At 42.5% G+C, this 15,000-nt stretch overlaps 2 protein-coding genes across 8 annotated transcripts in view; one reads left to right on the forward strand and one right to left on the reverse strand.

Annotated features, from left to right (window-relative positions):
* cxcl19 (chemokine (C-X-C motif) ligand 19) overlaps positions 1-15,000 on the forward strand; it is a 99,007-nt gene that overhangs the window by 76,823 nt on the left and 7,184 nt on the right. The gene's annotated exons all lie outside the window — the stretch shown is intronic.
* Positions 2,019-15,000, reverse strand: part of clcn3 (chloride channel 3) — a 40,828-nt gene continuing 27,846 nt past the window's right edge. For 4 of the 7 annotated variants that reach the window (XM_061031878.1, XM_061031876.1, XM_061031879.1 and 1 more), the window contains 9 exons: positions 14,276-14,482; positions 13,601-13,681; positions 13,245-13,497; positions 12,830-13,122; positions 12,553-12,739; positions 12,054-12,452; positions 11,753-11,969; positions 9,978-10,053; positions 2,019-5,266 (listed from right to left, as the gene is read on the reverse strand). In XM_061031878.1, coding sequence (XP_060887861.1) covers positions 5,063-5,266; positions 9,978-10,053; positions 11,753-11,969; positions 12,054-12,452; positions 12,553-12,739; positions 12,830-13,122; positions 13,245-13,497; positions 13,601-13,681; positions 14,276-14,482 — 1,917 coding nt within the window. In that variant the 3' untranslated portion in view covers positions 2,019-5,062. Of the gene's footprint in view, positions 5,267-8,230; positions 8,269-9,977; positions 10,054-11,752; positions 11,970-12,053; positions 12,453-12,552; positions 12,740-12,829; positions 13,123-13,244; positions 13,498-13,600; positions 13,682-14,275; positions 14,483-15,000 lie in introns of all 7 variants that reach the window. The other 3 variants (XM_061031881.1, XM_061031883.1, XM_061031882.1) reach the window with 2 other exon arrangements.

Here is a 15,000-nt window from a genome sequence, read left to right on the forward strand (position 1 = left end):
TAAAGTCGTGTTTCTGCTGCATGTGAGAGAGGACGGTGGAGGGAGATGTCTTGACATCTTTCTCTGGGACTTAAAAAAAAAAAAAAAAAAAAAAGGACTCTTGTCTTTCTTCCTTTTCGCTTGGCTAACGGTCCAGTGTGAGTGGAGGATTAACTGGATGCTGTTCTGCTTCTGCTGGTGCTCTTGAGATGCCTCTTTTTGGTAGTGTAATAAAATGGAAGTGCTGTGTATAAAGACATAAAAAAAAAAAAAAAAACGTTCTCACGCTTTGGTCTTTTTGTTTCACACACTCTTTAACCTGCTCAGGATTCTTTCTACTCCCACAAAGCTTTTAGACTAACTCTAATACGACTAACACTACTTCATTTATCCTTTTCCTTTTGAGGTTTAACTTTAGAAACCATCTTTAGCTCTTACATAATTCTTGTTAGTGGTTCTATTTTGTATTGATGGACATGTTTACATGTTTAAAATAATATGTTCTTTGGCATTATTTTGGACAACTTAAGCTATTTACTTGAAATTTAAATTCCACCAGCTGTACAAACTGATTCATAAAACCTTTTTTAAATGTTTTTTACATCCAGAGAAAAGCTCCAAATAATAAAATCACCTGTCATATATTTGAAACAAAACAAATATTACCTCCAGGCTGAAGTTTAGAGAGTATTTTTTTGGATTACATCTTTAACATGATCTGTCTTTGTAAACCTCGAGTAGAATTTGGTGTTTTTCATGCACAGGCTGACGAGAGACAGAAGGTGAATAAAAATAATGAAAGTGTCGGGTTGTTGAGGGACGACAGCATGAATGATAGATGTCCTGTAACAGTACACTGACAGACTGAATGGACTACTTCTAAACACTGAAGAGACGTCACACAAAGGCTGCTCTGTTTGGGAAGCGGCGAGAAACTCGGGCCTGAAAATCTCTCCTAGTTCACTCCACTCCCACCCCCGGGTGCTCACAGTTAGGCCACTGTTATGATGATGATGATGTACACAGAAGCTGCACTGTTGAGCACAGAGACCACTAACAGAGAGGCAGCGATGAGAACACAAGGAGCACAAAAGGTGTTATGTAGTCAGGAGTTTTTTTTTTAGACTTTCTGTCTTGTGTTTTCAGCTGCGGAGCTGTTTTCATTTTTCATATTTGACATCACAGGAATGCTGTTTGATTTACTGTGACATTTAGTCTTTTCTTCCTTAATGTGAAGATCTCCCTCTTCAAACAGGATGGAAGTGATGTGGACAACACAATGAAATGGAAACTAGCAGCAATGGAATGAGAAACAAGTTTAAAAAAAGACTAGGTCCCGACTGATATACATCTTTTTGGGGCTGAGAGTTGATCCCTCAAGTGCAGTTATCAAACACTTGTGGAAAAGATATATAATGAAGACAAGATGGTCACTCTACTGGAGAGTAACTGAGCATGCACTTGACACTCTGGAGGGTGATGATGTTTGTTGTAATCCACATAGCGCCCTCTGCTGGTGAAAGAGAGCTGCTAGTGTAATACAAAGAAATCAAATGAAATGCTATTTGACTGGTGAATAAATCGAGTAATATCTGCACATTACGTTGATCAAATTAGCCGATACCAACAGTCACTGGATAAGATATCATCGGCTGGTCGATTAATCGCCTCAAAGTCTAAAAGGCAGAAGTCGTGTTCTCAGACGTGGAAGTCTAAAGGTTTTCATTGTATAGTGAAACTTTTAGGATGATTGAATTATACATAGTTGTGCTGTTTTTTTTTTAGAAATCTGAAATGTGACTTTTTGGTTTGAGAGAAAAGCAGAATCATTGATTGGCTGTTAAGTTGAGGAACCTCCAAGAGGCAGATTTGAAAATGTCAAAATAACATTAGCACCTTCCCAAACTTTTTAAGTCTCTAATAAAACATGTTTATTGTGGTGTATTAAAAAGGAGACAACCTGTAGTCGAAGTCAAAATGAGTAAAAGTCAAAGAATCCAGAAAGCTGTGGAGAAATGAAACACCACGACCCCCCGCTGTGCAACTCGAATCTTTTTCTCTTTTTAATTAAAACAAAATTTAATCTTTACATATTTTGTTTTTTTAAATGTACAATCAAACAATCATGTAATCATACGTAAAAGTTCTTCATAATAATGCACAACTCTATCGACACTAGCCATAAATAAAAAACAAAAACATCAAGATCAGTATGAAACAAAATGTTAGGCAACATCACTGTTAACACAGACGACGCCCTGCAGGAGCAGTCACTGCAACGACACAAGTACACAGGATGAACCCGACCTCACTCACACACACACACACACCGAACACACACACACACTCACACACACTCACACACACTCACACACACACTGCCGCCACTCAACAGGTAAGGTGCTATTGTTTGTCTACGGTCTATCAGTCATTTGTTTTCCCTTCCTCTTGCTCTTAAAGGACCAAAACGTTGATGTTATGGGGGCAGAGAGCGGGAGTTTCAAGTGTTCCTTTTTTTGTATTTCTGGATTAAAAAAACCTCAATAATAATAATTACTAGTAAGAATTATTCCAGGTACTTAGCAGAAGTGTTATGACGTGATTAACAGGACACAACTGCTCAATAAACATTTACGAGATATCTTAGCACGAGAACCTGACTTCTCTGTGATCTCATGTTTTAGTTTTAGCGAGGTGTCTTTTATGACCCACAGTTTAGCGACTTATCTCACGTGAGACGGGTTTAAGATCACAGATTTCTCTGTGTGTAAAAAAAGTTCTGAATTTAGAAATCAAGTCACTTTGAACAACCGAGACTGTTTTTCCACTTTATTCACAACAAGTTAGTGTCGGCTAACTTCAATATTCCATACCACGCGGGCAACCTGCGGTGTCGAAAAATGAAGCCAATGCTGAAGTGAAAAAGCTTGCAGTTCCTCCTGTCACCACTTGAGGCTGGCTGCAGAAGCTCTGGAAGTCACATACACACCCATTCAAAAAATGCCCATGTTTTACAGCAGAAATACAGCAGGCTCATTTCTCTATCGGCACACTTCACAGGGAGTGAATTCTTTTAACAATTGATCTGTTTTGATGATGAAACAAATAATTATTCACAGAAAAGGGGGCGTGGCTGATCTTCCTGAGGGGCGTGGCTGATCTTCCTGAGGGGCTGGCGCGCTGTTTGTCAGGAGGCTTACGGCTCAGCTCCAGCTCTGTTACTATGTTTGAGACATCATATCCAATATGGCAACCGCCATCAATGGGCTTCAAAGTCCACCTCAGAGAACAACTGGTGATGTCACTGAGCCTACGTCCATGTTTTATAACTAGCTAACTAGCCGAGAAGCTAATTGCTATTCCACATTATTATCCCGCGATAGGTTCCACGTTTGGGAAACAACGCAGCAAGGAAAAGAACGTGTTACGTGTTATTTCAAAAGGTTGTAACTCTCCATCGTTATCAGTGTATTCAGAACTGATTGTTCTCTACTAAACCTTTAGTGGAGATTGTTTTTTAATATGTTTGTGTTACTAAACGAGAGATGTTCATTGTGATTATTTGTCCATGACTTAATACAATCAAACATTTTTTTAATGTTTGAAGTAATAATTGGCTTTAATTTCATTTTTTAATTCAAGGTGTGTTCGTTTTGAAATGCTGTGATCTTTTCTTTTGTTTATATCATTTTCCTGCTTCAAAGATTGATGGAGTGTTAAACAGTTTGTGAAAGAAGGGTTTACAGCAGAGATCATATTATATTATATATATAACATTATTATTCCAAAAGATTTCAGAACATAAAGAAAAAACACCATCAGATCATTTTGAACTTTGAAGATTTCCAGTTATTTTGAAAGAAAAAAATGAAATGTAATACATTTATTTTAAAGTAACGACAAACAAAAAGATAACAGTTTTTCCTTATTTCTTCTTGTTTCAAGTACACACTACCTTCTTTCTCTATGAATGAACTGACGGCAGTGACGCACACACACACGCTCACACACACACACACACACACACACACACACACACACACACACACACACACACACACACACACACACACACACACACACACACACACACACACACACACACACACACACACACACACACACACACACACACACACACACACACACACACACACACACACACACACACACACACACACACACACACACGCTCACACGCTCACACAGCTCAAGCTGGCTCAGAAATGAAAACGCACTCTCACTCAGGTCGTACATTTCCCCACATTTTCCATCTGAAAGGGTTCAGAAAATGTTTGTTTTTGAAATAAAGTACCCATGTATGTGTCTACTTCCCTCTTACACACACACACACACACACGTTACAGCCATTTCATTTAGACTAACGTGTGCCATGCGGTCATGAGATGCTGCAGCCTTTTTTTTTGTAGAGTAGCAGTTGCACTTCCTCTCAGTTGCCATGGTAACCTGGCTGGAATGTAGTAACGCGAGGGACACACACACACACACACACACACACTGAATTCACAGGTAAACAATGTATTTCTCTGCAGGACGGACAGGTCAGGTGTGTGTCTGTGTGCTGGGTTTTGTTTTTTGTGGGTTTAAGGAAAGTTTTTCTTGTAAGCGAAAGCCTGGAAGTTTAAGGTCCCTCATCGCGTCCTTCATCAGCGGTTCATTCTGACCTTTGACCCTCCCCCCCCCCCACCCCCAGCCAGGTGATGTCTACCATGACCTCAGCGGAGAGAGCAGACATAGGGCGAGGCACATGAAGAGTGCAAAAATGTGTGTGTGTCTGTACAGATTGTGTGTGTGTGTTGAGAGAGAGCATGCATGTTCGAGGATTCAGTGAGTGCAAAAGTGTATTTTGTGTGATTTTCTCGAGTGTGTGTGTTTAGGTAAAAAGTGCATTCCTCATGTGTGTGACCCCCCCGGGTGTCCTCAGCAGCCAGAATGATAATAAAGTGTTGTTTTGTTTTTTTTATCAAGTCTTTCCGTCTCACGGGAGGTAAGTCTCTCAGTCGGCAAGGTTCAGGGTCTACAAAGCTTCAAACTAAAAGAAAAAAAAAAAAAGGTCCGAGTGTCAGAGGTCGGAGCCGTCCAGGAGGCACACCACCTCGTCCTCCTCTTCATCGTGACCTCCCCCTCCTCCTCCTCCTCCTCCTCCTCCCCCCCGGCCATCCTGGAAGGAGCGGATCAGTTGAACATGATGGACTCGGGGTCTTTGTTTGCCATTTGAGCCATGTGACGGAGGATGTCTTTTTTTGTGATAATACCAAGAAGCCGCCTGCAGGGGGAGACAAAGAGGAGGGAAGAAAGGGAGAGACACAGAAGAGGTTTAGATGAGTGAGGGAGGGGGCTGCTGGAGCAAAGGGAGAGAACTGAGTTGCGTGTTTTCGTTGGCAGGTTCAGTTTGAAGTCATGATTTATCTGATTGGATACTTTATTTGAAATTCAAAGTGCATGAATTTGTTTTTTTTTTGTTTGATGAATAAAATTAAAAAATGGATGTTGATTGACGAGCCAACAAAAACAGGAGTCCCTGAGGAAGAAAAAGTCAGCAGGAGGAGGAGAAGAAGAAGGAGCAACCAGAGCAGAAAAAAAAGAGAAGCAGATCTGAAACAGCACCCAGGAAGCAGGGTGTCATTTCAGGCTCTGCGCCCGGTTGTTTTGAGTTATCTCTACAAAATGAGCCATGAGAAAGGAAAAAAAACTGGATCCTACAAGGAAGGAGACGTGAAGAAGAAGAAGAAACATCAGAACCTCGAAGAAAGAGGAGAGGACGTCCTCCTCATCGCAGGAGTCAGAAACCATGTAAGACTTTTATTTTGAAAGGATGACCTCATTTGATTCATTATTATAAATCAGAATCTCTTTTCTCCTTCTGTTTATTTATTTTGCACCTGAATGCCACTAAGGAGTCAGTAAACAAACGTAACAATACAATATTATTATATTAATATATATGTATTAAAGTCTATTTTTCTAAAGCAGAAACTGAACCTCGTACTGTCTCATCATTTCTTCAACAAGCTCCTACATATTTATTAGTCTTTGATTCTTTTCCTCTTCAGTTCATTTGTAGTTTAACGTGAGTAAAGTTCTTTGACTTCTGGATGAATGAAGCTACGTCTCTTTGGGAGAAACCAAACGGGAAATGTTGCTGTGTCATGTAGCATCTTAGCATTAGCCTAGCTGTGTTTTGAAAGGGTTAAAGTTATAAAAATAGTATGAAAACCAACAAGCATTATAAGACAGTTAAAGAGAAAATGTTTGAACTGTCTTTGCATTCTATGTCTTTTACATGTTTGTTTCTAACCATTAAGAAATGTTTTAAAGGAGCTGTGATGTAACGATTGTTCTTTTTATCACAACATAGCAGAGTGAGGTTAATTCTGTGATTTATGACACCTGCTCATATGAACTACAAACCTGTCCTATATTAGTTCATAACTTTTTTCTTTAGCAGAATGTTGCACTTTAAAACAATCTTAATCTTTTCTTCTATGTAAAATCATTAAAACATGATCAACTCCCCCCTTCCCTTTGTTTTAAGATATTTCTGACTCCTGTGAAAAAGCCTCCTCCTCCTCCTCCTCCTCCTCTTCTTTAAAGAAGACTCATGACTGGATCAGACTTTTTATCAAGCTGTGAAATATTCAGTCAGTCGACAGTTTTCCTGCTGACTCAAGAAAACATCACAAACTAAATGTTCTTGATTCTGTCATTTTGAAATCTCAGTGTTGATATTTTGATACGCGTGCTCTTGAAATCAGCCATGAGTGTTTGTCTGAGGTCGGGTGAAGAGAAGCATCAGAGGACTAAAGGAGAGCTACAGAGAGGAGAGAGGAGAGCTGGGTCCCTGGGTTAGACGTTCAGCTTCATTTGAACCCTGGAGAGGTGGAGAACATGTGAGCAGAGTGAGTGAAAGAAACATTTGAAGCCAGGTGTGAGGAGGAGTCGGGGGGGGGGAACTACAGCTACAGAGCAGCAGGAGACGTCACAGATCAGATCCTGAATCCCCGACAGCCGAGCTGACTGATCTACAACTTGTCTTCTTCATTCTGAAACCAGTGAAATATAAAAAGACAAAGTTGTAGAGACTCGGAGGAACCAGGTAGCCTTGATCTGGAGGTGTGAGGAGTCGGGGGGGGGGGCGGGGCTACTGTAAGACAGCTGTGTCCGGCTCTGTTCCACATTTTAAAAAAAATCAACATATTTAAGTCGTAATACTTCTTAGAAATGTCAACTAGAACCTAAATTTAGATCTGTTTTTGAAGACGCAAACATTAATTCAGCTAAAGTCTGGTTCGTTTCCCGGGACGACCAAACTACCGTCAGAAAAAAAAAGGTACGAATGCTTTAAATTAGAAAACGCTGTAAGAGAAAGCAACGGTGTGTGCATTAGCGTAGCAAACAACCTGTATTATTAAAAAGAAAATGTTAAATAATGTTCGTTGTTAAATGTGTATCACCGTTTCCCCAAGCACGTTTAACCAAACCTGCTCCCAGTCGATCACAAAACACACAATGTTATATTATTGCTGTGTGCATGTCTGTGTTACACTGAATATTACAGACTACACTTTTGTCAAATAGCTGATTATTTTTTATTTTTTAAATCTATTTTTTTGTACATTCTTAATTTTTATTTTTTTAATTTAAATTGTACTGTGTTCACTTTTTGTCTCTTTGCTGCTGTAACAATGTAAATTTCCCCGTTGTGGGATAAATAAAGGATCATCTTATCTTATAAACACCTAACAGTTTTTCTATAGGCTACTTGTCGCGTCGCATCTGGGCACGTTGCCTAGCGACGAAGCGTGGAGGTGTGACTGGAAGGTGATAGCTGTCCATCATCCAGTTGGCTCACTACACTTTCAAAACGCACAAAAATATGACGGATAACTAAAACATATAATTCCTCGCAGAGTGGGAGGGGAACAGATTAAGCCTGTTTTCTTGTCTTGTAAAGATGACGGGACACAGCTGTCTGAGAGGAAGCATGGGCAGGTTAAAAGCACAGGTTTAGTAAATATGTCATCGAGGTTATTTCATCACCACACGCTAACCAGCTGACTACAGGCAACACAACAACGTCACGCCAACACAGCAATCACTGCGACTACAGCACGAGCGGAGAGACGGGAAAGAGTCACTACAGGAATCGTCTTCTAACTAACACCACCCTCCAAAAAAACCATCACAACCACAGAGAGCCGCTTTTCCCAAAGGCGGCCAAACTACTCGCCAAGTGCTTGTTACGGCGAGGGGTCAGATGTCGTCAAACTGTGGAGACCAAGCGGAAAACGGTGGGTTCGAGAGGGTAGGGGTAAAAAAAAAGAAAAAGAAGATAAATCAGTCATTAATGAAGGTAGAAGACGTTTAAATGAGATGACTGATGTTTGAGAGGAAGATGTGGAAACACAACTGTCGTCATGGTTACGTGACTGCACAACATGCTGAAGGATGATTTTCTACGAGTAACTCTCTGACTGTTCATATATATAACACGAAGTGACTAAAAAACATCTTAGCTAGTGAGTTACAATCAATCAGAAGATCAGAGATAAACATGTGATTCAGGAGTTAGCATGATGCTGCTAATGCTACGTCAAGCTACAGTGTGGATGAACAGGGAAGAATCTACTGAGCCCCTTTCAGACATGGAAACAGAAACACTGCTGGCTGTATGCAGATGATGTAGTTATGTTTTTGTGACACACAGTGGATCATTGGATCAATAAGAGCCAATCAGATTTTGAGTGTTTGTCTATAAATCAAACCTGTAAAGCTCTTAATTTAAAAGAAAGACCAAGAGAACGCACCGAATTCACTTTTCAGTATCGTCAAAGGTTCTCGCCTCAAACATCCGTTATAAAGGGAACGTGGAGCACTCCCCATCTCTTCCAGGATTACTCCGAATTTTAGTATGCTCTGTTGTAAATATAACATTTCATTGTTGTGTTAAGTCCTGAAAACGTCTCTAGAAAACATCAATCTGTTGATTTGATGACATTCAGATGGGTTTGCTTGTGATTCCATCAGCAGATATATATTTGTTGTTGATTTAAGTCTTATTTGAACCTCAGTGTTTTGTGTAATAATCCTGATGATTCAACTTTTATTTCTTTACAGTGTTTAAAGAAACGTAGAGCGAGACACCTTTTTGGATTCTCAAAAGGCCGCTTCTTTTTTTTGCTGTAGATTTTTCTGATTTTGTCAACCTGCTTTTATTTCTTTTTCTCTGTTTTTGGCCTTTTTGCTAAATTCTTACAGATCTGGAGTCAATCGAGTAGATCACCTCAAACAGCAGCTGAGAAACGGCTGCAGGAAAAAACATCAAGTGACTATGTTATATATGAAATATGAAAGTTTCATATCAGAGAAACTAACTCTAGTTATAACATCAGCTTGACCTAGTAGGAAATAATGTGTTAGCGAGCCCTTTCAAAGTAAGAGTCCACCAGAGACTCTGTCAAAATGTTTAGCGCACATTTCCATCCATCAATCAATCTAGATTTGTAGAGCGCCACTTCATAACAAACGTTTCTCAAGACACTTTAAAGAGCAGCTCTACATCGTACTCTTTGTGCTATTTATTATTATTTATTATTTCCATGATGACGGTCATGTCTGAAAGGGGCTCTAAACTGATGTGGGTGACAGTTCCCATGGAGGTCCAACATTACAGGACCATCAAAACAAAGCTTTTCTAAACGACTGCAGCCATGAAGATGACGTTAGAGATCTTCTATCTACAGATGAAGTTCTTCATTAAAGGTGAATCCAAACCAAAACCAACAACAACAACAACAACACAGAGCCGACAGGAAGAGCAAGAAGAAGAGAAAAAGAAGGCTTTTTTGTTTAGCCGGGAACTGTCAACAGCTTCTCACACCAAGTTTCATGCATCCCTCTAAAGAGGCGGAGCCTAAGAGACAGGTGTGAAAGTAAGGGAGGGGGGGTCAAATGTGTAAAGGGGCGGGGCTAGTCACCAGGGGCTCCTCTTGCTGCTTGAGCTCCTCCAGATGCTCTAAAATATTCTTCTTTGTGATGATGCCCAACACAATCCTGAAACACACACCCGTTACTCGGTAAACGTCCAAAACAAATGAAAACAACAAAAAACAACAAAGAGAGAGAGAGAGAGACAGCAGCACAAAACATAAACAACAGGTTCAAACGGAAAATAATCAAACTGAGATCAAACAGAAAGAAAACTGTGACATAAACGTGACATAAATAAACTTAAAACACAGGAACTATAGCACTTTGAGGTTTAACTATATGCCTTCTTGTTCCGCGTCTGTTCTTAAGTTAACAGCTGGAGCGCCACCTGCTGCTTTTTGAAGAACAAAACTCATATTCACAAAATAGAAAATTGAATTCATTTGCATTTTGTTTTGCAGATTTGTGGAAATAAGTTTCAAATTTGAACAAACTTTCGATTGTAACTTTTAGTGAAAATGTAAAAAGGTCTCCACTCTGCATGAAGATACATTACCAACCATACATTTTAGAAACATTATCCCCCGTTGTTATTCAGGAACTACTGAACCTGTCCTTTAACATCACGATAATAAACATATAAAGTTTTGTTATTTTAAGTCGATCCCACTCAACCCGTCATGCTGTTGTAAATACTTTGAAGTAGGACCCGATATCGGGTCGAGGGGCCGATATCGATATTAGGAAGAGAAAAAAATCAGATACCAATAAATCAGCCGATATCTCGCTTTGATCTTTGTTTAGAGAGATATAAATATACACATTTATTGTGTTGATCCCTCAGTTATATAACACTTGTGGAAAAGATGAAGAAAGTATGTTCATCACTGTATGACAGTAGAGAGTAATGATGTTTGTTGTAATCCACATAGCGCCCTCTGCTGGTGAAAGAGAACTGCTAGTGTGATACAATGAATCTCAAATGAAATGCTATCTGACTGGTGAATAAATCGAGAAATATCAGCGCATATCTAAGATAAAATTAGCCCAGTGTATAAGCTAATATCGGCCGATATTATCGGCTGGCTGATTAATCGGTCAGGCTCTACTTTCTAAAACACAGAATGAGTATTAATCCAACAGAAAATAGTTCCTGATTTTAGAAATAATCTAATATGAAATAATCTTTATAACTATGACAGGATTTTTAGGTTCACTTGTTGAGGAGGCACATATGAGCTTGTGACACCTTTTGGTCTTTTCATGAGATTTTTTGACTTAACGGTAAAAAAAAAACAAAAACAAAGACTGATCATCTAAAACGTAAATGAAATTTGTTGAGAAAATGGGAAGTGACTAAAAAAGGAACACTTGCACCACTCCTAGTTACTGTCAGAGTAAACTGAGATCCGTCGTCTGTATTCAAGCAAAATCTGTTAACAATGACAGGATCACACCAGCAGGGGGCCGTCTGCAAAACCCCTGAAGGTGTAGAACCTGGACTCCTGAGCGTGTAACATTTATTTCTCTAAACATAAAAAGATACTCCTGGTCACATCCACACGTTACGTTTCCCATCCTGATAGCTGTTATGTGGTTGCAGCCGTTAGTTCCAGTAGCTCAGTCTCTACCGTTATTGCTCAGTGAGGGGGTGGGGTGGGGGTGAAGGGAGTGCAGCACAGCGGTTAGACCGGACCACGCAGATTAAAAAAGGAAACCCAGGGATCAGAGAGCTCATGCAGAACACCAGCCAGCGCGTGTACGTGTGCAACGTGTCGACCTCAGTTAGACAATCAGAACGCAGATCGGGTTTCCTACTCACCCGTTGTGAGTGACCAGACACTGACGCAGACCGAGCTTCCTGAAGATGTCCACCACGATCTCCATGGGGGTGTGGTCCGTGACGGTGAAGGGGCTCATGTCCAGGATGGAGCGCAGCTTGAGGGGCCGGGGGCTGTCGGCCGGCAGGGTGGGCGCATGCTGGGTGAAGTAGACTCGAGAGTTCAACATGATGCCCTCCTGCTTTCGACGGGCGTTTTCTGTCGGGAGAGAACGAGAAAAAGAAATTGGATTGATGTAAACGTTAGAAAGAGAGAGAGCGAAGTCGTGCGCCGTGGTCGTACCTATAGCGATGGTGATGTCCCTGCGCAGCGCTAAGCCCACCAGCCTCTGGGACTCCTTGGACACGATCACGGGGAAACCATTATAACTGGTCTCGTTGATGGTGGCCTGCAGCTCCTCCACCGTCAGGTCGTCCTGCGTCAGCACGGCTAGCGGCGGGTCGCTGCGCCGCGGCCTCATCACCTCCCGGGCCAGCGTGGTGTGCGTGAACTCCTCCTTAGCGTCCAAGAAGGGGTAACCGTTCAGACGGATGTGAGCCTCGTAGATCCCCTCGCGGCCGAAGGCGTCGCCCACCCACTTGCTGGTCATGACGGCGGCCATGAGGGGGACGATGTACTCCAATCCTCCGGTCAGCTCGAAGACGATGACGACCAGGGAGACCGTCATCCGGGTCACACCGCCTGAAGAGAGAGAAAACGAAGTGTCACACCATCACGTCGCCCGCATCGATAACTTTCATAACAAACAACATGGTCGACCATTCATTTCCTGCCGACTCACCCAGGCAGGCGGCGGCCCCCACCATGGCGTAGAGCCCCGGGGTGATGCAGTCGGCTCCCACCTCGCACCACTCTTTGAACAGGAACCAGTCGTGGTGATAGTAGGCGAGCTGCTCCATGGCGATGCCGACGATGCGCCCTGCGATCGCCCCGATGGCCATGCTGGGGATGAACAAGCCTGACGGAACCTAGAGGGGCGAACGGAAAATGTTGAGACAGTGAGGGGGGGGGGGGGGGGGAAATCTGCTCTGTCAGGTAAACAAAGAGCGAGGCTTCACCTTGAGTCCGAAGGTGAAGATGGTCATGATGATTTTGAAGATGAGTGCCAGGCACAGCTGCCACATGGCGGCGTAGACTCCGGGCCCGGCCGGTCTGTTGGGGTTGTCGGAGAAGGCCTTGCTGCCGTTCATCTGGCTGCGGTACTGACACAGCTGCGAGGACTCCAGCGGGCCGCAGTCTGTGAACAGCTCCTTGATCAGCTCGCTCGTGTTCTGACGAGTGTACGGGTTCGGGAACGCGACCACGGCGGTGATGGCCGCCACAAAGATCACTTCCAAAACCGGGTACTTTCCTAAAGAGAGAGAGGGGAGAGAGGGGAGAGGTTACAGCTGTATCGCTTTCTTACCTTTTCATTCCTAGATTTAAAACCCGGATTGAAACAGCTGACAACAACCGATGATTCAAAGTTCTTACCGAAGCGCGTCGACTTGCGCCGTCTGCACCACGCAATGTTCGCTTTGATGAAGAAAGCGCCCCAGAGTCCTCCGAACACTCCCAGCAGGATGAAGGGGATGAGCTCAAACAGGTACCAGGGCGTGTGGTACTCCACGTAGAAGAGCACCAAGCGGCTGTTGCCGAACGGGTTGATGGAGCGCAGGACGAAGGCGGCCACCAGGGCGGCAAAGAAGGAGCGCCACAGCGTCTTCAGAGGGAAGTAGTAACTCACCTGGAGGAGAAAAAATATATTTTTTTTGTTTTTTTAGACTGGCTGTGGTTTGAAAGTCATTTCTGTTCAGCTTAGGAGTTTGTTAAACAACATGTGACTGTACCTCCTCCAGGCTGAAGAGAACGCCTCCGATCGGCGCTCCAAAAGCAACGGAGACTCCGGCGGCCGAGGCAGCCGAGAGAACCTGAGGGAACAAAACAACCATCCTCAGCTTCAGCCTTAAAATGAAGTCAAAGCTCTGCATCTTAAGACGCTTCAACTCCGTTCAAAAACAACTCCATAGATCTTGTTTTTTATTGGCACACATTGTACGGGGGTTGAACTTTTAAATCCGCTTTGATTCTATGAAAGCCGAGAGTTTTGCATAATTAGGGGCTTTGCTGAGTTGATTGACAGGTGGACGTGTTGTAAGTCCCGCCTCTTTGCCTGTTTCTAGGTTGACTGTAAGTTAGTTTTGGACAACATTATAAATACGGTGACCGCCATCGTTAGGCTTCAAAAGGGACCTTTAGAAACCAATGAGTGACATCACTGAGAATGCGTCCATGTTTTATACAGTCGTAGGTCCTCATCCTTCATATCTTTTATACTGTAGGAAGCAGCCGTGGTTTAATGTTGTCTAAACTGTAACTCAGCCACCAACCAATCACCTGAAGCTCCGGTTAATGACTACTGCCATAATACTAAACTAACTGAGAGAAGGGTAAATCATGCAGATTTAAGTGTCTTCTAAGATATCCCCTAAAGGGTTAACAGGGCTCTCTCCCTCCTCTCTCACCTCTCGTTTCTTGGCCTCGTTCTTGCTGTATTTGGGGAAGAGGTAGGAGAAGATGTTCCCACAGCAGCAGGCCACGTGGACCAGGGGTCCCTCCTTCCCCAGACTGAGACCCGACGCCACGGCCAGAACCAGGGTGATGGTCTTTATCATCAGGGTCCACTTCCCCAGGTAGCCCCGGATAATGAATCCACTCAGGATGGTCTTGATCTGGGGAGAGAAGAAAGAGGGGCGGGGTTGAAGAAATGACACAAAGACATTTTTGATCCACTGGGAAACACATGACATGTAAATCACAGTTACACAGAGACATGAGGTTTATTCCACTGAGACTTTAAAGAGAAAACAGCATCAAATCATGACAATTTAAAAATGTGTTTCTCATTAAATGACTCCACTTTCAGGGGATTTTCAAGTAATGATCTATCTACTAATTAACCAACTTAGCTTTAGAGCATGACTGCAGATCAATCAGATTTATGATGGAAATGAAGGCAATAAAAAACTATTTCTAAAACCTCAACTCAAAACAGCTTCTTTCAAATCTTTCTCAAACTTCTCATCCCTCCTGCTGCACACCGAATTCACATTTTGAAGCCACTTCCAGACTTTACAGGGGAACTCGAGTGTGGGAACCCAACTCTGTGGATCCTGCAGAGTGCACATGACTAACTAGACCACTTCCATGGAGTGGTAGAGTCAGCTGCAGAGATTTATACACTACATGT

The sequence above is a fragment of the Labrus mixtus genome, chromosome 23 (genome assembly GCF_963584025.1).
Source record: "Labrus mixtus chromosome 23, fLabMix1.1, whole genome shotgun sequence".
NCBI classification, from domain to species: Eukaryota; Metazoa; Chordata; class Actinopteri; order Labriformes; family Labridae; genus Labrus; species Labrus mixtus.